Genomic DNA, 23023 nt, shown 5'->3' on the forward strand with positions numbered 1-23023 from the left:
ATTGCATACCAGGTATCACCTTTCTACTTCCTTCTAGATAAAGTCAGTCGGGTGCAAAACATCTTAAATGCCTACAGAACCTGGGAATCTTTCATTTTAACCATGGAAGAGCTAGCTTCAAGCTCCAGGTCTTGAGCAGGCAATGGGGATATAACTAGAATTAACAGCACCCTCGGTTTTTCCTTTGTATTTATTTTTATGGGTAAAAGCTCCTTGTTTATAATATAGAATTCAATGATCTATTTACAATAGTGAGATACATATTCCTTTAAAATACATTTAAATTAAAAACATTGAATCACATAAGGACAAGTGTCAAATTGGTAATCTTCAGGGGGGCAGGTGGATGCAGCTGAAGTCGTAACATGAGGACCCCAGCATCTGGCTCTTGGGCCACATGACGTTCAAATCCAGCTCCACCTTTTTCAACAAGAGGCTTCCCTTTTCTGAGCTGCAGTTTTCTCATCTTGGAAGTGGGGATGATAGCGATGTCTCCTATGGTTGTTTTGATGATTAAATGAGATATAAATACATGCAAAGTACCTGGCATTTGTCAGGGCACATTGCGGGGGGTGAAGAAATGTCAATTCCCTGGAGCTTTTGGCTCAAGATGCTTGGTGGTCATCTCATCTACTCTTTACCCCAGCTTCCTGGATTTGGGTGCCCCGTCTGCTCCAGAATGAATGGTTGCTAGAGTTGCGGGGACAAAGACCAGAAACTAGCCTGCTCTGAACCCAGTCACCACCCACCAGCACCCAGAACAGCCTACAGGGTGGAGAAGTGAAGCTGGCACCGAGAATTGCCCAGGCATCGCCAGCCTCTCCGAGCCCCACGTCTTCATCTGTAAAATGGGTCCGTTGCTGTGAGGATGAGGCTAAGTTGTGTTTGTGGGACAGTAACTTGGGAGGGGATTGGGCAGGACGGTCTGCCACCCTTTCTTGGTGTGATGGGGGCTGTTTCTCCCGGTGTTTCTCTCTCGGGCCCCTGCTGGCTTCCTCATTTCCCTCAGGGCTCTGCTCAGATGCCACAACCTTCACAAAGCCTTCCCTGACCTGCTGCCTCAATTAACATTCTCCCCCCAGGGGGAGGGGCACAGCTCAGGCCAAGCTCTCTCCTGACCCTGCTCTGTTTCCTTCTCAGCCCCCATAGAGCCTTTAATTTGCCTGTTCTTTGTCTCCCCTCTCTAGAATGTCAGCCCCAGGAAGGCAGGAATTTCCCCTTACTTACTGCTGTCTTCAGGGCTCAGAAACTTCCCTGGCACTGAGTAGATGCTCAGGAAATATCAGGCAGCTAAAGAGATGGTATCTGATACGTAGTAGGTGCTCAGTAAAAGCAAACTGATGAATCAGTGGCTGGATTAGGGACTGTATTAGTTTCCTCCTGCTGCTATAACAAATGACCTCTGATTTGGAGGCTTCAAACAAGTCACATTTATTGAGCACCTACCGTGTGGGCCCAAGGAGAAAGGAGGTGGTGAGGAGTGAAAACTGAATGCCCCCAGGCCCCTGTGACTATTAGGCTCTCTGGGAAACCTCTTCCCAACATATTTAAGATTTGCTGCTGTTATTTCTCTCTCTTTCACTTTGTAAGAGCAGCCAGTGACGTACAGCTGATGCATCAGCTCATACCACTCGGACAAAGTAAGCAGGAAGCCCTTGGACGTGCTGGCTCCCCCGGCTGAGCATTTCACCTGTGCGTAACTTGGCAGAATCTTCCAGTCATCTGAATGCTGGGAAATTTTTTTTTTCTTCCCTAACTTAATCCCCAGTAGCTCAGGCATCCGTGGATATCTTCCCAGATAGGGGCATTGGGAAGAAGTGAGTTCACTCACATGCTGTAAAGTGTAGAACTCTATAGAGAGGAAATCAAGAGTGGAATATGCCTGGGGAGAGAAGTGATCACCGTTGCTGTGCAGTTTCCAGAGCAGGGACCACACTCAACCCACAGCCCAGTTTCTCAGCAATGGGAGAGGACACACGTGCAAGAGAATCGGAGGTCAGCGCTCTTACGTCCTCTTATGAAGCAGCTTGTCTTCCTGGAAGGCTGGTGAAATGGGTGCACCAGGAGGGGAGTAGGTTAGGCTTGAGTAAGAATTTCCTTCCGAGGAAACTTGGAGTCTAGCAGCTCCTTAGTCCTGCTCTCTCACAGCTGGTATCCAGCAGCCAGTTACCATGTGTTATGGATTGAATTGTGTGCCCCTAAAAGGTACACTGAAGTCCTAACCCGTGATGCCTGTGAACGTGACCTTATTTGGAACTAGAGGCTTTGCAGATGTGAGCATGCTAAGGGAAGGCCCTTAGGGTGAGCCCCTAATCCAGTGGGCAGGCGTGCGTGCTCAGTCACTGCAGTCGTGTTGACTCTTTGCAACCCTATGGACTGTGGCCCGCCAGGCTCCCCTCTCTCTTCTCGTAAGGGCAGTGTGACTGCTGTCCTCACAGAAAGAGGAGAGAGACATAGAGAAGAGGACCAGCTGATGACAGGCAGAGATTGAAGTGATGCCACTACAAACCGAGAAAACACCCCAGCTTGCCAGCAACACCAGAAGCTAGGAGAAAGTGTGGAGCAGATCAGGAAAGTGTGGCTCTGCCGACCCCTTGATTTTGGACTTTGGGCCTCCAGGGCACACACAGTGCCTTCATTTTCTGGGACTACCCATAGACTGGATGGTTTAAAGCAGTGGAGATTTATTCTCTCAGTTTTGGAGCCCAGAAGCCCAAAATCAAGATGCTGGCAGGGTTGGTTCCTTTCGAAGGCACGCAGGGAGAACAGGTTCCAGTCCTCTCCCCCAGCCAGCCTGGGCACTCCTTGACCCGCAGACCCGTCATTTCAGTCTCCGCCTCTGTCTTCAGGGCCTTCCCTGCGTGTCACCTCTCTGTGTCCTCTCTTTTTGTAAAGACACTGGTCACTGGATTAGTCAGCCCTAATCCAGTTGACCACATCTTAACTTGATTTCATCTGCGAAGACCCTGTTTCTTTCTTTTTTTTTTTTTTTAATTGGGCTGCACTGGATCTCAGTTGCAGCCTGGGGGATCTTTAGTCTTCTCGAAGCATGCGAACTTGTAGTTGTAGCCTGTGGGATCTAGATCCCTGATCAGGGATCAAACCTGGGTACCCACCACACACACACTCCAGGAACGCAAAATCTCAGCTGCTGGACCCACCAGAGGAGTCCCAGACCCAGTTTCTAAATAAAGTCACATTCACAAGTTCTGAATGGACATGAATTTGGGGGAACACTGTTCAGCCTAGAGCACCACACCGCATCAGTTCTTCCTGTCTATCTCTTGAGTCTGAGCACTCCACCCTGCCTCTCCTGCCTCCGTCCTGGTCCCAGCGTCTCGCTGCCTGGACTGTTGCAGCAGTCTCCAGTCTGGCTCCCTCTACAGCCCATTTTTTCACACAGCAACTTGGATGAGCCTTTCAAGAAGGCAAATTAGAACTTGTCACTTCCTAATGCTCTGAAGATATAGTCCATCCCCATCCATATTATCTGACTGGAACTTAAACTACACAGAGACAAGGCCACTACTGTACCCCCCTCAAAGAGATGCTCAACTTGCTGAGTGAAGCAGGTGCATGGACTCATAGGTCTCCCTCAAGTGAGCTGCACCCACTTCAGACTCACCACTGTGGCATAAAGCAGTACCTAAGCATGGGCTCCATACCCACAGACTCTGGACTCTGGCTGTAACCTCACAGGGGAGGCACTGTGACTATCCCCATTTTACAGACCAGGACACTGAGGTCTCTGAGCGGTGAAAGAGTAATCACATGTTGGTTTGGGTCCTCTGGAAGCATACAGATGCCAAGATGGCATTAGATGTACAAGAGGTTTTGGGGGGAAGATGCCTGGGAAGGATGAAGGAGAGGGAGAGGAGAAGGCCAGGAGAGCCCTCAGATGGCAATGCTGGTCTGACACCTGGGAAGGGAGGGGAGAGGAAGGAGGGTTGGTGGGAGGAATCTCACACCACAATGCAGATTTCAAAACAGTCTATAGCCAAGCTAATGGGAGCCCCAAAGCAGGATACACTAGTCTGCTCAGGCTGCTGTAAGAAAACACCACAAACCAGGTGACTGAAACAAGGTTTTATTACTCCGTTCTGGAGGCTGGAAGTCTTAAGATCGAGGTGCCAGCAGGGCTGGTTTCTGGTGAGAGCTCTTTTCCTGGCTTGCAGATTCCTTCTGCATCTTAGTAGGCTGATGCTTTGCTCTGATCCCACACTGCCACAAGGCATAAGAATTAGGGCAACACTTAGAGTCTGTTAGGGGTCAGGCACTGTCCCAGAAGCTCAGCGTGCTCATGCATCCCTGCACGGCCCTCTGTGGTAGGTCCCGTTATTAGCCCCATTTTACTGACGGTGAAACTGAGGCTCAGCGGACCTATGTGACTTTCCCTGAGGCTGCCACAGCCAGGATTTGACCGTCAGCCTGTCCCCCTCCCTCTTTTATCTTGAGAGGCTGTGGGGATTTGGAGGAGTCGCAACATCCAAACCTCGAGTGTCAAGTTCATCTGGAAAGCTGTTTATTAATCACCCTGAGCATCCCAGCTCCAAGGAATAGGCCCAAGGCCAAAAGCACTCACTTAGCAGGACCTTGCCCCCTATCTGCTGATCCGGTGCTGACTGAGCGTGTGCCTGGGGTCGACTCATCAGAGAGACTTGAAGGTGGAGCTCAGAGAAGTCAGATGCTTTGTCCCAGGTCCCCCAGCCAGCCGGTGGCAAGGCCAAGAACAGAGCTCTCAGTGTCGTGCTTCCGGCCTGATGATCCACCAGGCCGCACCTCGGGGCAGCTTGGTCCACTGCCGAGAGTCACCAGGCTCTCTGGTTCAGACTCCACCCCTGCCACTTCTGAGCTAACGTTCTTAGGCACATAGAATCTCCTCTCCGGGCCTTCATTTCCTTGTCTAAAAAAATGGAAATAGCAGCAGCTACCTTTATCAGGCCTCACCTTGGGGAAGTGATTTCCATATGCTCCCCCCGGCCCCACACCATGCCTCTGTTTCCCCATCTGTGGACTAGGAACACAACAGCCCTACCTAACAGTGTTGTGGTGAAGATGGAATGAATTCTAATCCATGTAAAGTGGTCTGGCTGTTAGGACTCAGCCACTGCCTGACTTTGGCCGTCATTTGAACCTCCCCTCACTTTCTCTCTCCAATCTGGGATCCAGGGGAAGCATAGTGTGGGAAGAAGAGGCCCAAAGGCCCATCGTGGCCCTACCACCCGCTCACTTTCAGACTTTAGGGAAGTCACGGGACTCTACTTTTCCCCACTCTGCTCTGGGGTTGTGGGGTGGGGAGGTTGGACAATGGACAAATTGTCCCTCCTTGGGTGACTCTTTCTAAGCTGGAGCCCTTCAGTCCCTGAGTGGAGTTCAAAGCAGGACTGCTGGACTCTGAGTGTCCCAGACACTGACGAGAGTATATGCAGCCTCGCCATGTCCTGAGTCTCCTGGAGTTTGGCCACAGACCGCCGCTGCCGGAACACCGCGGGGCTTGTACGCTGCCCCTCTCAGGATAATAACACCAGCCTGCTCTGTGTCCAGCCCTAGTCTCCACCTGGCACTGTGAAAATCTTGTTCTCTCATCCAGTCCTTGCAATACCATCGTACAGGTCAGAAAATAGAGGCTTAAAGAGGTTACCTGACTGTCCAAAGGTCACGTGGCCAGTCTGGAGCTGGAGCTGACACCAGCAGTCCTTAAATCACGCTGCCTCTCCCAATAATCATTTTCAGTCTTCCCAGTAGTAACTTCTGAGAGGCAGAAACTGTTTCCTTTTCCCACTTTTTAGTGGGAACACTGAGGCTCAAGACCAGTGCTGGACTTTGGGTTCTGAGAGTGTCGTCACCCAGTATTCTTGCCCAGAGAATCCCATGGACAGAGGAACCTGGCTGGCTACAGTCCATGGGGTCGCAAAGAGTCAGACACAACTGAGCGATTAACTTTCACTTACACTTTTTTCCTACCCTGTACGGGCAAATGAAGCCAAAGAGATGGAGCCCGGGAACCTGCTGGCCCTGTAGGGTATCACTGCCCCCCCCCACTCCTCTAGCCTCTCTGGGGTCACCTGAGGTCAGCTTCCCCTGGACAGAGAGTATCGGGCAACAAAGAAAGACCACAGGGCCTCCGAGCAGAACAAACCTCCATTTCTGATCCCTGGAAATGAGGTAAATGACATCCCTTCTCACCCGAGCGGAGTCTTTTGGCTTGGACAGGCTCCTGGCCAGCCAGCCCCTGAGCCATGAGCTGGATCTGTTCCACCTCCTGGAACCAGAGCAAGCCCTCCATGTCCGCTCCCGAGCTGCAGCCTCTGTGTTTATCTAACCTCCCTGACCCTGGCAAGCGCTTGTCGCCTGTTTCTTCTTTTCTCAAAAACCAGGACACAATAGGAAGCGTTTCCTTGAACTTATTAAAAAATCCAGACTTGTAAATTAATTTGTCCGTGTTGTACAAAGGCAGTGCAGATGGACTCATTAGCATGCACACAACAAATAATTATAGATGAATTTTTAGCTGGCCTGCCTAATGCGCTTGCTGGGTTAATTATGTCAATGTATAATTACATCAGCCCGGGGAGACATAATGGCATACCCCGCTGAGCAGGCCCTGCCTAATGACGGGGCGTGGGGGGAGTGCTGACAGAGGAAAGACGGCAGCGGCGTTCCCGTGCACCTGCTTACCTCGACACAAACGCCCATTGTCCAAGCCTCCCACCACCTCAACAGACAGGCAGGAGGAGAGGGAGAAAATGCAGAGGTGGCCTTGTTCCAGTCGGACCTGAAGGCCCCCAAGTATAGGCTCTACCCCATTTCTTCCATCAGCAGATATTTATTGGGTTGGACTGTGGGTCAGGTGTCATTCACCCACAAGGGGTCCAGTGGAGCAAAAGGAGATGCAGTCCCAGCCCTGCCTTGTGTGGAGTTTGCAGTCCAGCGGGTATTCACTGGGTACACTTGTAAATCATTGAAAATTGGAAGTGCAGCGACTGCTGTGAAAGAAAGGTGCAGACAGCTGGGAGGGCACATACCAGAAAACCAGCTAACTGGTCAGGGAAGCCTTCCTGGAAGACCTGGCATTTGAATTGCTAAGACAAGTAAGCATCAACTAGCTGAAAAGGACAGAGGAGGGCAGAAGGCTCCTGGCTGTACAAAGCCTCTGGGATGGGAAGGTGCATATGAGGGACTGAGAGAAGAAGGTCAGTATTGTTGGCACTCAGAAGGGCAGGGAAAATAGCAAGGGCTTCCATGTGTTCTGAGCTGACCAAGGGCCAGGCACCATGTTGACGACTTTACATGAATCTTCATCACAGGCTCATGAGGTTGGTGTTTTTGTGGTGAGGCACAGAGAGGCAGCGCCACTTACCAAGGTCACACAGCAATCCTGAGAAGCAAGTGTGGATTAGATTTGGGCCAGGGATGTCTGACTCCAGGGTCCACACCAGCAGAGAGTAGCAGCCAAGCAGATGCTAGTGGGAGATCCCAGAGGAGGAACCAGAAAGAGAGAGGGCTCTTGGGCATTAGAAAAACTTGTGGAACAGACCAGGCCCCTCGGCCTGAAGTGAAGAGGCCCCGGCTTTCTTGGGGCCCCATGAATACCTACCTACGCGTGGCTGTTGTTGTTGTTTAGTCAATAAGCTGTGTCCGACCCTTTTGTGACCTCATGGTCTCTAGCATGCCAGGCTACACTCTCCATGGGATTTTCCAGGCAAGAGTATTGGAGTGGGTTGCCACTTCCTTCTCCAGGGGATTTTCTCAGCCCAGGGATTGAACCCACGTCTCCTGCCTTAGCAGTCATGTTCTTTACCCCTGAGCCACCAGGGAAGCCCCTTCCTACACCTGGCTATTGGGGTTGAAATATCCAGAGCACCGGGACAGGAAGTTTTTATGGCATTAGAGAAAGAGACCCAGACTTGAGTCTCTCCTCCACGCTTCAGCAAATCGCTGCTTCTCTGAGCCTTAGTTTCCTCATCTGTGAAAACAAGTTAGATCTAAGCCATCCTCCAGGGGATGCTGGTGCGTCATGGGATTGGTTCCCAAGGACTGGCTTTGTAACCTGGAAGATGCTCCACCAACCACCTGCCCCAAGTGGAGAGCTGCTGAAAGAAGAGGTGGTTGGATTCTAGATCTGAAGGAAGAGGAAGTGCTTGCTAGCTGCCAGCAATAGGGACAGAATTCCAGGTGGAAAGACCTGCAGTCCTCAATTTTTTTTTTGCTGTTGGGACATTTGGAGATATCTTATATCCAGCTTTATATTTGGTCCCCAGGAAAAAAAATCATTTAATCAACCGTAAGTGTTCACAAAAGGTGGTGTGTTGGCCCAGATCCGTTGAAAAGCACTGCAAGGATTATATGTGCAAGGATGCTATTAGGGAACCTTGGGTGAAGGAAAATAGGGAGAGGGTGAGGAGAAGTGGGGAACTGGGAGAAAGCCTAAGGAAGGAAGTCCTGAGTGAGGTCGTGGCCTGGTCCTCAGAGCAGTTCCTTATCCCCCAAGCAGGTCTGCCCCCATCCTCACTGCCTTATCTGGGAAGTTCCCTGAGAAGGAAGCACTTGTACTGATGAATTTCAGAGCGTGCCTGCTGGGGTCCTTGCTAAGTGACGCTCCCTCTGGTTGGAGGTGTGCAAGACGCCATCTCATGGCCACCACCGATGGCATTTAGAATCACCAGAATGCAGTTATTGTAACAATTGTTATTATTCTCAGCTGGGCAGGACATCCACACCCATGGGAACAGCACAGGCTCTCCAGAGCAGGTGCCTGGAGAAGCTCTGCTCCCTCATAAAGCAGAAAGTGCACAATGCTCCCATAAGCCAGCAGAGAGATTCCGGACAACTCCGATGGATGGTTCCTCCCACATAAGCTTCCTGGCCCGCAGAGCTCCCCCTACCACTGTCCTTTCTCTGTGCAGACCCCGTGCCTGTGTTTGAGGTGGCACGCAGCCCAGACGACAGACTGCAGCCCCCCAGCTTCGACCCCAGTGGGCCCCCGCGGCGAGAGCTCCACGCTTCGTGGAAGAGACACGCTGAGCTCGTCGGCACCAAAGGTACTGATAAGGCTCTCACAGAATGTCCATAAAAAGCAAATGGGCTGTGACTCTTTGGCAGCCAAACTCTGCCACCCCTGTGGGGGGAAGAGGGGCAGGGAACTCAACTTTATCATTTTAGAAGTGGGATGGGTTAAAGTACACTTCTGCTGAAACAGGCTGACCCCAAATTTCAGAGGCTTAATGTATTTGCAGAGAGGAGAACTTTCAGGGGATGGTCCACACAGTCATTCAGGGACCCAGGTTGTGGTCGTCAACATTCAACATCCACAGTCACAAGTGCATGTTTGACATCTGATCAAGAGGCAGAGAAAGAATGTGGAGGATCACACTGAAATTTGTGGGGTCCAGACCTCGGAGAGGCAAGCATCACCTTGGCCACATCCCATTGGCCAAAGCTCAGTCACGTGGCTATACTCTGCTGCAAAGGAGGCTGGGAAATGTAGTCTGTGCCCAGGAGGTGGGGGAAGGGTGTAGGAGCCAACACTGTCTCAGCTCCAAATGAGACAAGTAATATAGTCTCTAGGTGTACATATGTTGTGATAAAATGTTTAAAAGCAAGAGAATGATGAACAAAATTCAGCATGGTGATTACCTCTGGAGGGTAAGATGTAAGGTAGGAAGTCTCCATAGGGAGAGCAAATAGTAGCAGGTGAAAGCCATTGGTAACCATCCCAGTCTTGGGTGTTCATTGACCTGCATGCCAGGCACTGTGGTAGGCACTAGGGACCCAGCCAGAAATAAAACAGAAAAATCTCTGCCCTCATCATGTTGACCTTCTAGAGGGAGGAACTGATTGTCAACAAATAAATTAGCAAAATATATAGTATGTCAGTTGGTGAAAAGTCTTTGGGAAAAAAATTAAGCAAAGAATTGGGGAAGATTCGAGTTAAAGGCTTCTTGTCTAAGGAATGAATGAATAGGGTTTACCTCAGGTCTGTAAGCTTTTTCTGAAAAGGGCTAGAAAGGAATTATCTTGGATGTTGCAGGTCATGCAGTTTCTGTCACAACTACGTAACACTGGGTGAAAGCAGCTGTAGATAATATGTGAATTACTACATATTAATTTGGGGGCATGACTTTATTCTAGTAAAACTTTATTGACAAAACAGGTAGCGAGCCAGATTTGGCATGTAGTGAAGAAAAAATGGGCTGAGGCCCGTCAAACGGAAGCATGACACAGAGTCACTTTTCAGGAAACAACCACGTTCACACTCCCCCATTTCTCAACATCCTCCCTTCACCCTTCTCCCCCACATTGCCTAGTGAGCACCTGCTGCAAGCCTGGCCCTAGGCAGGGTCTTCTGGGGAAGACTTACAGTGACTAAAGTAACAGCATTTTGACAGCTCTGGTCCTGCACCTGGAATACCCTTCCAGCTACCCTGACAAGCCAGGACTTGGCAGTTCTTCAACCCCTGCTCATATGTATGCCTCTATGAAGCCCCTGAGGTTCCCCAGCAAAGCCATCACCGCTTCCTCTGCGGTCTGAACGTCCTTCTATAAGAATAATATTAATAGAAGTTGTGGAAATTGCCTCTTGAGAGCATTTGCTCTGTGTGGTGTGCTTTTCACACAGCAGCTCACTGGCCCCATTTTACAGATGGGGAAACTTGAGTCACAGAAGCAGCATGTAGCCAAGTAGGGATTCAGAACAAAAAGCTTGACCTTGGACCTGGGCTGTGTTTCTTCTTGAGGACCCTTATTATTCTGCATCATGATGGTCAAACCTTGCTTTTCTGTTCACTGCTGTGGCCTCCACATCTGGAACATTCCCAGACCATGTGTGTACACGTGTTATGTGTGTCTTATGAGCTGACCTCTCTGCCAGCCTCTCAGGGGACTCACTCTACAAACCACCCAGCTCTACACTCACCCTCCTGTGCCAGGCTCACAATAGAAACTTTATAACCAGGACAGAATTTAACTGAGTCACGCGGACCCGTGGTTGGGAGACCAAATTTTGGGGCTCTTGAGCCACTCACCCTCGATAGCTGGCCCCTGGGCATGTCTCTCTCCATGAATTTAGTGCCAAAGGCACACACTGATCTCCAAATGAGCCCCCATGGCATTCACAAAGATGGACCTGATGTGGGCCCTGCCCCAGGGCACCTGCAGGTGAGGGGTAATGACTGAACATCTGAGTATGTGCCATCAATCATGGGGAAGGGAAAGCAGTGTGGCAGGTCCTCAGTAGGTTAAATCTGGAGTTCCCCTGTGACCCCACCATTCCACTCCTAGGATATACCCTAAAAAACTGAAAACAAGTGCTCAGACAAAACTTGTACACAAATGTTTATAGAAGCACTGTTCACAGTAGCCAAATGATAGAAATAATCTCAGTGCCCAGCAGTGGATGAATGGAAAAAAAACAAAATATGATATATCCATAAAATGGAATATTATCCGGCCATAAAAAAGGAATGAAGCTCGAAGACATGTTGAGTGAAAGAATCAAGTCACAAAAGGACATAGGCTATGATTCTAGTGATAGGAGACATCCAAAATACACAAATCCATAGCAACAGAAAGCAGAAAATTGTCAGCCGGGGAAGGGAGTGAGGAGTATCTGCTTAATGGGGAGAAGTTTCATTTTGGGGTGATGACAGCGTCCTGGAATTACTGATAATGATTGCACAGTATTTTTGACTATACTACATGTCGCTAAATTGTGTATTTTAAAATGGTTAAAATGGTGACTTTTATGTGTATTTTACCATGATTTTTTTTAATCATACAGAAGGCCAAGGAGGCAGGGACAGGTCTGAGAGGGCAAAGGAACCTCTGGGTGTGCCGCCCAGGGCCCACACGATGGGAGTCTGACTCTCTTATGCAGGTGTTCGCCAAGGCTGCAACCCAGCCAACCATGGTGACAGCAGGTCTGACAGCTGTGCTGTCTCCAGTGCTGTTTGGGTAATTGATTCTCCTCCCAGAACCATTGATCGAGCTGGTTTGCAGAAAGCGGCTCTGGTCGTCATGCCGCTCTCAGCAATGGGCAGTTTTCCCTCTTCTTCTTCCTTCAGAGCAGAGAGAGGGGACGTCACCAGCCGGGCCCACGCTGACCGAGGCGAGCCGCCTCCCAGGCATTCCCAGCAAAGCCCTCCTGACAGAAACTTTGCTGCAGAGAAATGAGGCAGAGAAACAAAAGTGAGTTGGGAAGGACGGGCGGGCCCATGCTGCTCCATCTGTCTGGGAGAGGGGGCCTGGAAAGTCACCCCTGCCAGGGCCCGTGGGGAATCCAGATGCAGTCTGAAGATGAAGACGCCAGCCTGGGTTCACACCATGTGTCAGCAGCTCAGTGACCTGCCCTGGGCCGGTCACGTCGCCTCACTGAGCCGCAGTTTCCCCATCTGAAAAATGGGGCTAATGGTGGTATGTTAGTCATGGTTCCCCAGAGAAACAGAACCAGTAGGATTTTTTTTTTTAATTAAGAGTTGTTTTTCCAGGACCTACCTAACTCACATGATTGAAGCTAGCAAGTCTGAATTGGTAGAGCTGGCCAGCAGGCTGGAAACTGTCAGGTAGAAGTCAGCGCTGGCTGCCATCTTGAGACAGAATTTCTTCTTCAGTTTTGTTAAGACTGTCAACAACAACAACAACAACAATAATTTTAAAAATTTTTAAAGGGGGATTTCCCTGGCAGTCCAGTGGTTAAGATTCTGAGCTTCAACTGCATGGGGCACAGTTTTGATCCTTGGTTGGGGAACTAAATCTAAGATCCCACATGCTGGGCAGCATGCCCAAATTATTTTTAATCAAAAAAAAAAAAATGTTAAGACCTTCAACTGACTAGATGAGGCCCACCCCTGTTATTGCAAATAGCTTCCTTTACTTAACATCAACTGATTGTAGATGTTAACTCCATCTACAGAATCCCTTCACAGCAATACTTGTATTAGTGTGTGACTGCATAACTGGGTACTATAGCCCAGCCAAATGGACATATAATACTGACTGTCACAGGCCATATCAACTCCTAGTCTGCCCTGAGAATGAATGAAGTGAAATGGCCCCTCTGAATGCTTAGCTCAGTGTTCACACAGCACATGTCAGTAAGCATTTGCCTTTACAGTTAGTGCAGTGTTGATAAAACATGCATTCTTAGGGCCTCTCTGGGACAGTTTCATGATGATCATTCCATATATCTTTTCTGTTATTCACTTATTTCTTCATCCCCCATATTTATGGAACCACCTGCTGTGTGCCAGGCACTGTTCTAGGGAACATCCCCCATATTTATGGAACCACCTGCTGTGTGCCAGGCACTGTTCTCGGGAACAGCTGTGAACAAAATGGACAAAACTCTCTGCCCTCCTGGACTTTACTTCCTCATGAGGAAGACACAAAAAAGATAAATAAGTAGTGTACTAGATGAGAAAGGTTGTGACAACAGAAAAACAGAAGAGGGAGCAGACAAGACGGGCTGAAGTGTTCAATAGAGCGTTAGAGGAAGTCTCACTGAGAAGCTGTTAGAGGAAGTCTCACTGAGAAGATCCAACTTTCTGCGACCCCATGGACCGCAGCACACCAGGCTTCTCTATCTTTCACTATCTTGCAAAATTTGCTCAAATTCACATACATTGATTTGGCAGTGCCATCCAACCATCTCACCCTCTGCTGCCCCCTTCTCCCCACTGTCTTTCCCAGCATCAGGGTCTTTTCCAATGAATCAGCTATCGCATCAGGTGGCAAAAGTATTGGAGCTTCAGCTTCAACATCAGTCCTTCTGATGAATATTCAGGGTTGGTTTCCTATAGAATAGAGTGAGCAAAGCCCTAAGGAGTTGAGGGAGTCTTGCAGGCATATGGGGCAAGGAACAGTCAGTGTAAAGGTCCTGAGGCAGGAACATGCCTGATGTGTTTGAATGGCAAGGAGAGGAGAGGGCAGGATAAGATCAGGGTAAACAAGGCCCCTTCCCTGGAGTCACTGAACCAGAATAAGGTAAGGCTCAGGCTTTGCATAATCCCTCCCCCAGCTCAGTGAGAGGTCTTCTTTCTCTGCTGAGATGCTTGCCTCACACCTGAGTTAGGCCACAGTGGGCTGGCAGGGCTTCCCAAACTCCTGCCACAGAAAGGGAAAAAATTGCCTCTCCAGGGGACAGTAACAGTAAACAGTGGTACTGGGGGAATTCTGAGGGCCGGGCACCACGCTGAACGTGCCTTATAGTACCCACTGAGGCAGACTCCAGCACAAACCTCATTTTTATTATTTATTTATTTTTGGCCATGTTGGATGTTTGTTGCTTTGCACCGGCTTTCTCTGGTTGCAGCGAGTGGGGGCTACTCTTCACGGTGGTGCTTGGGCTTCTCACTGCGACAAACCCCATTTTATAGATGAAGAAACTGAGGGCCAGAGAGGCAGAGTCACTGGAAGCTTAACTGGGCATCAGCTCTAATGGAGGCCACACTGTCAGCAAAAGAGCAGGGCAGCCAGGTGCCTGCGTGTCGTGTCTAAGGACTCATTAAAAAGCCCCAGGTGCAGAGTACAGGGAGTGGGTGAGGGCGTAGGAAGCCCGGAGGGGCTGGTCCACACGCCAGGTGTTTTCACAGGGGCCTTCAAGAAGTACAGATCACTTTGGCAGCCAGACTGGGGGAAGCCGAGGAGAAGATCAAGGTCCTACACTCAGGTGTGTATCGTGCACGTGTCCCCTGCCCGCACATCACCCCAGCCCGTCAGTCCAGGAGGGCCAGTGGGAAGAGGAGGGGCAAGGACACTAAAGACTCAGAGGGCCAGAAAGGCGTTTGGGAAGGGAGAGGAAAGACCTGCATTACCCCCCGGGGATTGGAGCTCCAATTCCAGGGGTCATACTACTATGGAGAGAGGGTTTGAGATAGTATTAAATCAGGGGCGGCAAATGCAGTGCCCACTGGGGCTGGACAAGCACCCAGGCCAGCTGGATCAGAGAGTGCAGTAGGGAGGAGGCGAGGGGTCTGGGTCAAACTGGAGAACCCAGGCCTCATCTAAAGAGGCGGCCACTGCTGAGTCTCAGCCAGGCACTGCCCAATACGGCCAGTCCCTTCCGCTCTCCTCAAGAAATCAGAAATCTGGAATTCTGTGAGAAATCCTTATTTATCATGCATGTACCTATTGATTTTGTTGTTCATCCTTGTCCCCCTCACTTCCAGGCAGGACCTCAGGGTGGGTGAGCTCATGGAAGGATGGCCCCACCTAGGTCCTGGAGGGACCTCAACGTGTTAGGGGCTCATACCCCGGGTTCTGGGACCAGCCACCCCCTCCACTTACCTGGGTCCCCTGAGCTTCATGGACTTCCTGAGAACGATAGCATCTGCCCTCCGTTCCCTGGCCACTCCACAGCCCTCTCACCAGCTTGAAGCCCTTGTGGGAGCAGGAAACTCACTAACTGTCGCCAGTTCCGAGAGGAAAATCTTGGCTCACTACCCCAAGCCTCATTCCGCCTTCTGGGCTCTGCAGAAAGGGAGAGAGTTCCACCTCCCTGGGGACGGAGGACCTCACCCTGGCTCTCTAATTTTTCTCAGCGTTAAAGGCCACGCAGACGGAGCTGCTGGAGCTGCGGCGGAAATATGACGAAGAGGCAGCATCCAAGTAAGTGAGTGTGTGCCCCTCCCCCTGACCCTCCCAGACCTGCCTCCTCCTCCTGACTCTCCTCCCTCTGATTCTTTCCTGAGGCACTCATTCCACACCCTGTGTTCCACACTCGCACACAGCTGCTCACCAGCCGTTCGTTCGTGGTGCCATCCACGCACCACGGACTATAAAGGACACTCTGGGTTGCCAGCTCAGCCCACTCGACCGCCCAGAGGCTTCTTGTCCCATCCTCCCGGCGCCGTCCCCACTCCCCAACCTCACAATCCAACCCCCAGGGCCGAGTGTCATCTTCAGTTATTCTGGACTCAACGTTTCTTCGGGCTCTAAGATATCCCTTAATCCTCAAACACAAATATTTAGCACCTACTGTTTACCCGCTGCTGTGCTGGGTCCCTGGAGGAAACATCAGAACATGGCCGTGTCCTCAGTCAAGGAGAAGAGACAGATACTAGCTGATGTATAGGAATAAATTCTTTCACGTGCAGACACTGCTGAGCACTTACTGTATGCCTGACACTGTCGGGGGCACATAGTAAATGCGATGAAGGGAAAAACCGGGAGAGCAGCAAGAGAGAATGACGGGGAGAGGGGGGTCCTGTTACCCAGGGTAGTCAGGGAGGACTTCTCTGAGGAGATGACATTCAGAGCGAGACCTCAGAAACGAGAAGGCGATGGGCACGTGACGAAAGCTGGGAAAGGTACTCTGGGCAGTGGGAAAGCTTGTGCCAAAAAGAGGCCTGAAGCAGAACATGCGTGAATCACGAGTGGGACTTTTAGTCACCACATGTTCCCCGCAGACCACCCCCTACCCCACGCTACACGGAGGGGGCAACCGAGGTGGATAAGGCCTGTCCTGATCCTCTAGGCCCTGCCAACCCAGAGGTGTGGGGAGGCAGCAAAGTGAATGAGGGGAGTTGAGGGAGGCCCCCCAGGACACTGCAGCTGGGTTTACAGCTCAGGACCTGGGGACTTCCCTGGCGGTCCAGCGGTTAAGACTTCGCCTCTCATTGCAGGGTTGTGGGTTCAATCCCTGGTCAGGGAGCTAAGATTCCACATGGCCCACTGTCAAAAAACAACAACATAAAACAGCAGCAGCGCTGTGACAAATTCAACAAAGACTTTAAAAACGGTCCACATGAAAAAAAAAGTCTTAAATAAACAGAAATAAAGGTCAAGCCCTGTCCTCTTGAGGAAGGCCTCAACAGAACCACAGGCTGGAGGTGTAGTTCAGTGACAGCATCAGAGGGTGGACCCCCGTGGGGGATGAGGGGTCAGGCTGCCTGGAAGGGGCCCAGTGCTAAGGCCCCGTTTTCATTTCCCCACAGCCTGACCTCTTCAGTAGGAAGGATGGAAGGCAGCCTCCTCACAGCCTCCATCGCAAGACCCTTGGGTTGGCAGGGGCTGGGGAGTTTCAGGAAGGGCAGGGGCCCTGGCACCTGCCAGAATCCCTTCCTCAGGGCCTCATCTTTCTGTCTCAGGGCAGATGAAGTCGGCCTGATCATGACCAACCTGGAGAAAGCTAATCAGGTGAGGAGACGTTTGCCGGGGCTCACTGACCCAGGGTGGGGGGAATCCCGGGCTGGGCGGAGGGGAGGGAGCTGAGTTCAGTCAGTATTCGTTGAACTACATCCTGTAGGAGATGTCAGAAGACCCAGCCCCTGAGTTCCCAGACAGACAGAACGCTCAGAAATGGGGTGATGCAGGCAGCAGTGAGACTCGGGACGGGGAAGACATCCCAGAGAAAGGGTCATTGAGCTGAGACCTGATGAGTAACTGGAGCTTGCAGAGGATGGATTCCAGGCACAGGGCAGCCCCGGCAAAGGCCAAGAAGCAGCCTGCAGAGCAAGGCGAGCGCCCCTCCCTGCGGGAGAAAGGCAGAGCAGGGACCAGGGGTCCAAGCCCATCCCCAGGCTAAGCTGGGACACGGGCCTCCCCCAGCCGGACTAAGTGAGGAGCCATGTTCCGCAGAGCCAGGGGCAGTGACAAGGGGCCAGCCTGGGGCTGCTTCTCCCTCTCTGTCCCGACCTGGGGGTCTCCGCCAGCCTCCTCACTCGACCACCAGCTGAGCGCTGGGTGGCCCCCAACCTTCCCTGGAGCTCCCACATCCTCATCCCAGCCCGGATCCCTGGAAGTCCCTCAGCCTCTCTGAGTCTCGGTTTTTGCATTTATAAATGGGGTTCCCACATCCTGCCTCCCTCTGGCTTCAGATGTGTTGCCATCTGGGGGGCTGGGTTGGGCGGGACTTTGAAAGGAGGAGGACCTGGCCATGCGGGTTCAGTCTGGAGTCCCGCGGGCCCACCACACCTCTTCCCCAGCGCCCTGCGACACAAGCAGCCAGAGCCGTGGCCAGGAGGGGTCAGCAGTGTGACAGGGCAGGTGGTCATCTCCCTGGGGGTGGTGGAGGGAGGCCTCCTAGGAGGGGCACCCTGAGCTGGGTTCTAAAGCCCAGGTGCTGCCCTCCCGAGGAATGGAAGAGGGCACGGCGGAGGCAAAGGCTCAGATGCATGTCTGTGGGGGCCCAAGGATGGGGTGCTCCCTCCTAGAGGAAAGTTGGGAAAGAATAACATTTTTTAGGTTGATTTTTTAAGTAGGTAATCCATTTACTTAGTTCAAAACTGAAAAAGCTCCATGAGGGCATAGCCTGGAAACTCCATCTCCCCTCCCTGAACTCACCCCCAGACCCCCTCCCCTCAGCAGCCTCCGTTACCATGTCTGGGGTCTCCTCCCAGAGAGGCATTCACAAGCCCATGAATATCTACTTTTACCCCTTTTTAAACAGAAACAATAGTTACCAGGTGCACCCTTTGGAACCTTGCCTTTGCTGTGTATGTATCTTAGAGCTCGTTTTGGATCCGTGTATAAGGCAGTTCCTCCTGTTTCACAGCTGCGTCATTTTATACTACACGAACACGTCATCAACTAACCCAGGGGAAGGCAAACTTTCTGTAAAGGACCTGAGAGTATATTTCAGCCTTGCAAGTCGCTGTCAAAACTATTCAAAACTTTGCCATGGTAGAGTGACAGCATAGACAATGTGGAAGTGAATGGGTGTGGCTGTGTTCCAATAAAACTTTATTTACATAAACAGGCAGCAGGCTGCATTTTGCCGACCTCTGATCTAACTCATACCCTTTTGGTGGTATTTCCAGTATTTTAACCATCATCCTTAATACTGCAGGGAATAACCTTGTACAGATGTCATTGCATACATACCCAAGCCACTACACAGGGCAAGTACCTAGAAGTGGAGCTGTTGGGTGGAAGAGCCAGGTGCTTATAGTTTGGCAGATGTGGCCAAACTGCCTTCCATGGGTTCACCAGTTTACACCCCCTTCAGCAAGATGAGAGAGGCTGTTTTCTCATAGCCTCACCAGCACCATGTGGCATCAAACTTTTGGATTTCTGCCAAACAGGCTTAAGAAGAGAGACCTTAGAGCAGTCTGAATAGGAAGCATTTTTGATAATGTTTCTTTTTTTGAGTATAAAACAAAACCTGCTCATTATAGAGTATTGAGAAAAAAGGGCACGTCACCGTGTTAGTCTTTAATATCTGTATTTATTAATACTATCTTAAATGTGAGCAAGAGGATTCTGGAACAGGTCATTATTACTTGCATAGTAAAAACCATGCCAGTTTTCCCCAGCTGTTCCCCTGGGGTGATGAGTCAAGAACCAGATATCCTGCAGGTACCGGGGTTTGTGCTGTAGGCAAGGAACCCCCCTAAATATGAATCTGGGTGGTTGTATAGGAGAGGGACCTTCTGAGAAAGGGAGAGAAATCTGCTCTCAAGTATCTTGATGAACAGAAGGGCAAGTATCCTGGGTTTCTAGCATTTGGAATGTAAATACTTCTCTCCGGGGGAAGATAAGACTAGTAACTTTAAATTCATCTTTACAACCCAGAGGATGTCTTCATGGTCTGGGTCTCTTGCCTCCTTGAAATGTCAACAGGCATCTCCCAGGAGGTGAATCTTTGGCGTTCTCACTAGCTGATCCGTCATGTATTGATATTTACAAGGCTTGTCTTTTAGCCCAGATCTCAGGTCTCAGTCCCATTTACTCAGAAAGCCCTAACTATGTGGAAACATAAAAATGTTTTCTCTACGACCCCACACACACCCAAATCCTTTCCCCAAACAAAGCTAACTCTTAACTCGAACTATTTTTGAAACAAGGCAGGATACCATAAATAAACAAATCATTTTAAAGATAAATCAACAAAACGTGTGCATAAATGTGTGTGAGTCTCTGCACATATAGTGGGCACAGCATACTGATTGTTGCGATCAGTGTATAAGTTAAACTTAATCACTTGACCTGCGTCACCAGCTGGGAGTCAAAACACAGCTGTAGCTCTTTTCATTTTAATAGCACTTCAAGATCCCATCCACCTTGTTGTTGTTAGTAAAGGAATCCAGTTACTGACATATTTGTATGTGTCAGGCATCAAGGTGCCATACCTAATGAATCGTATTTTACCACATCACTTACTTGCAGAACAGACTTATGAGGCAGTTGCTCTTATCATCCCCATTTTGCAGACAGGGAAACTGAGGCCAAGGATACGAAATTTCTCACCCAAGGTCACACAACCAGAAAGAGACAAAGTATAGATGTCTTTCCAGGCCACAAGTCCACATTGTTAACATTTGAAAGCTTCCTTCCAGGCTTTTTTCTTATAAATTTTTGAAGAGTTAAGATTCAGTTTAGTCAGCTGTGGCATACTGATTTTTAGATGAATTTCAATGCTCCTCCACAGTAGCTGTATTTCATGCCCTCTATTTCACAGAAGGAAAACTGAGACCCAGAGAGGGGAAGTAACTTGCCCAGGGACCTGCAACAGCTTGTGGGCTTTGGAGCCAACTTCTGCAGACAACGTATGGCACAGGAACTGGGGACAAGCTCTGGCCTTTTGACTAGCCTAGCCTGAAGTTTACTTGGCAGACAGAAGTGGCCTGGGAACATGCGAAAACTTGCCAGCTCATCAAGACTGTACCTCCCTTCCTGCCCTAGTGAAGTGGGAACGTTTTAGCTCCACCTGGAGTCCCAAACACAGCAGGGGAACCCAGAGCCAACTCAGAGGCCCAGGACTCAGAAAGTAGGACCCCAGGTCCTCAGACCTGCCTTCCCAGCTGTCCCCAGGTGCAGGAGAGCAGTGGAGGGCCAGGGTGGGATCCAGTGCGGCCCCCCTCACCTCTTAACCACACCTGCCCCAATTTCCTCCCCAGCGAGCTGAGGCTGCCCAGCGGGAGGTGGAAAGTCTTCGGGAACAACTCGCCTCCGTCAACAGCTCCATCCGCCTGGCCTGCTGCTCTCCTCAGGGACCCAGTGGGGTAAGGATGGTGGCAGAGCCAAAGGGAGAAGTTGGGAAAGGCCGTGTTTGTGGGTTGGAATATGTGGGTGACATTTTGTGGGTGGACTGTGTGCATCTTCATGAAATTGTGCACATGAATGGGTCTGGGCCTGTTTGTTGCATACAGTGGGCATAACATCTTTATTACCAAAGTCAGTGTGTAGTTAAATATAATTATCAATGCTATGACTTGCTTCGCCTGCTGAGGGTCAATCACAGCCACAGCTCTTTTTTTCAAGCTCAAGCTTTGTATAGCTTGGGTCCATCTACTTTGGAGTTTAGTCAGGTCAGAGAGGATCATTCTTATGCCAGAGGCCCAGCTGGAGCATGGTAGGAGTTTGATCAGTAGAGCAGCAGTGCAGTTTAGATGGCCGCCACCAGGTGTCGCTGTTGACCCCCCCGCCTCCGCCGCCACCCGGTCTCAACCGGCTTCGTGGATGTGTGGGGCCACATACCAAGATGTGAGGTGGACACTCATATCAGGGTGATTCTGACAAGGTCTCCCAACCAGCCGCATGTTACAAAGAATCAGTCTATTGTCATCAACCTTGAGATTCCTATGTTAAGCCAGTTAGGGCATCTTTCTCATTCCTCTTAAGTTGGTGCCCCTTTAACGTCCTGGGGACATTTCCTGCCAAGGGATTTTAATCAACACCACCCTGACCTACCCTTCTGTCATATAATAAGAATCTTCATTGTTCCTCTCTCAGAAAGCCTGACTTCTTTATGCAAATTGGTCCTCCTTCTTTCCAGATTCCTGCTTATCAAGGAATAAGATTCATGTTGTTAATGTTGTTGAATCACCAAATTGTGTCTGATTCTTTGTGACCCCATGGACTGCAGCACACCAGACTTCCCTGTCCCTCACCATCTCCCAGAGTTTTCCCAGGTTCATGTCCACAGAATCGGTGATGCCATCCAACCATCTCATCCTCTGTAGCCCCCTTCTCCTCCTCCCTCAATCCTTCCCAGCATCAGGGACTTTTCCAATGAGTTGGCTCTTCACATCAGTGGCCAAAGTATTGGAGCTTCAGCATCAATCCTTCCAATGAGTATTCAGGGTTGATTTCCTTTAGGATTGACTGGTTTGATCTCCCTGCAGTCCAAGGAACTTTCGAGAGTCTTCTCCAGCACCACGTTTCAAAAGCATCAATTCTTCGGCATTCAGCCTTCTTTATGGTCCAGCTCATGTAATTCATGATTGCTTCCATAAAAACAGATCTGCTCCAGGGTGATTTGCAGTCTCCATCCATGATCCTGAAGAGGCCACAGAATTTTCATTTCACCTGACACCCTGATACACAGACCTGTGTGTCTGTATCTTTCTATTTAGGTATTTGAATGAGTCTGTCTGAACAAGTGTTACTGTGTATGTGTGTGTGTGTCTGTGACCTCTGGGCAAATAACTATCTTTAATCTGACTGCTGAGTTTCCTCATCCGTACAAATAAGATCTGCTTTGTAGGGTTTTGAGAGGATTACATGGCATTTGGTTTATCATCTATGCTCAGTAACTAGTTCATGCGATGTTATTAGTAGTGTGTTTGGGGAATGTCCAGGGTATTTCTGCCCATGAGAGCATGTGGCGTCTGAGCACACACATGTCTCTGTGTGTGATGACGATGTGTCCCCTGCATATTTCCGGGTGTGTGTGCTTGTCCACGTGAGCGCCCCCGCCGGCACGTGTCAGTGCGTGCTGTGTCCATAGGTGTGTCCGCCTGTACCCGTGTCCCAGGAGGCAGTGTGTGTGTTATCAGCATGCTTGATGTCTGCACGACCCAGAGAGTGAACTCCAGAGAGACTGAGAGCGAGAGAAAGCTCATGAGGACGCCTCATAGAGAATTTGCCAATGGTTCTTAATTAACCCCCGTGGAACCCAGCAAATGCCTGTGCTAATCAACCACGGGAAACTTTGCTGGTTTGGGGGGGTGAGCTTTTCTGAGCACAACAGTGGCGCTCAATGCTAATTAATTTAATGTGTTAATGGCATCCGCTTCCTGTTTTAATTGGCATTTATCTCCATGGAAGAATAGCTGGGGTTGGTAGTGGTCGGTTGTTTTTTTTT

The 23023-nt window shown here is 50.2% G+C and overlaps 1 protein-coding gene across 1 annotated transcript in view; it reads left to right on the top strand.

Moving 5' to 3' along the window:
* CUX2 (cut like homeobox 2) overlaps nucleotides 1-23023 on the top strand; it is a 277314-nt gene that overhangs the window by 228587 nt on the left and 25704 nt on the right. The window contains exons 5-10 of the mRNA XM_040250610.1: nucleotides 8907-9041; nucleotides 12063-12186; nucleotides 14589-14665; nucleotides 15537-15603; nucleotides 17085-17133; nucleotides 20835-20939. Of these exons, the coding sequence (XP_040106544.1) occupies nucleotides 8907-9041; nucleotides 12063-12186; nucleotides 14589-14665; nucleotides 15537-15603; nucleotides 17085-17133; nucleotides 20835-20939 (557 nt within the window). The remainder of the gene's footprint in view (nucleotides 1-8906; nucleotides 9042-12062; nucleotides 12187-14588; nucleotides 14666-15536; nucleotides 15604-17084; nucleotides 17134-20834; nucleotides 20940-23023) is intronic.

This window comes from Oryx dammah, unplaced genomic scaffold (assembly GCF_014754425.2).
Source record: "Oryx dammah isolate SB20612 unplaced genomic scaffold, SCBI_Odam_1.1 HiC_scaffold_12, whole genome shotgun sequence".
NCBI classification, from domain to species: domain Eukaryota; kingdom Metazoa; phylum Chordata; class Mammalia; order Artiodactyla; family Bovidae; genus Oryx; species Oryx dammah.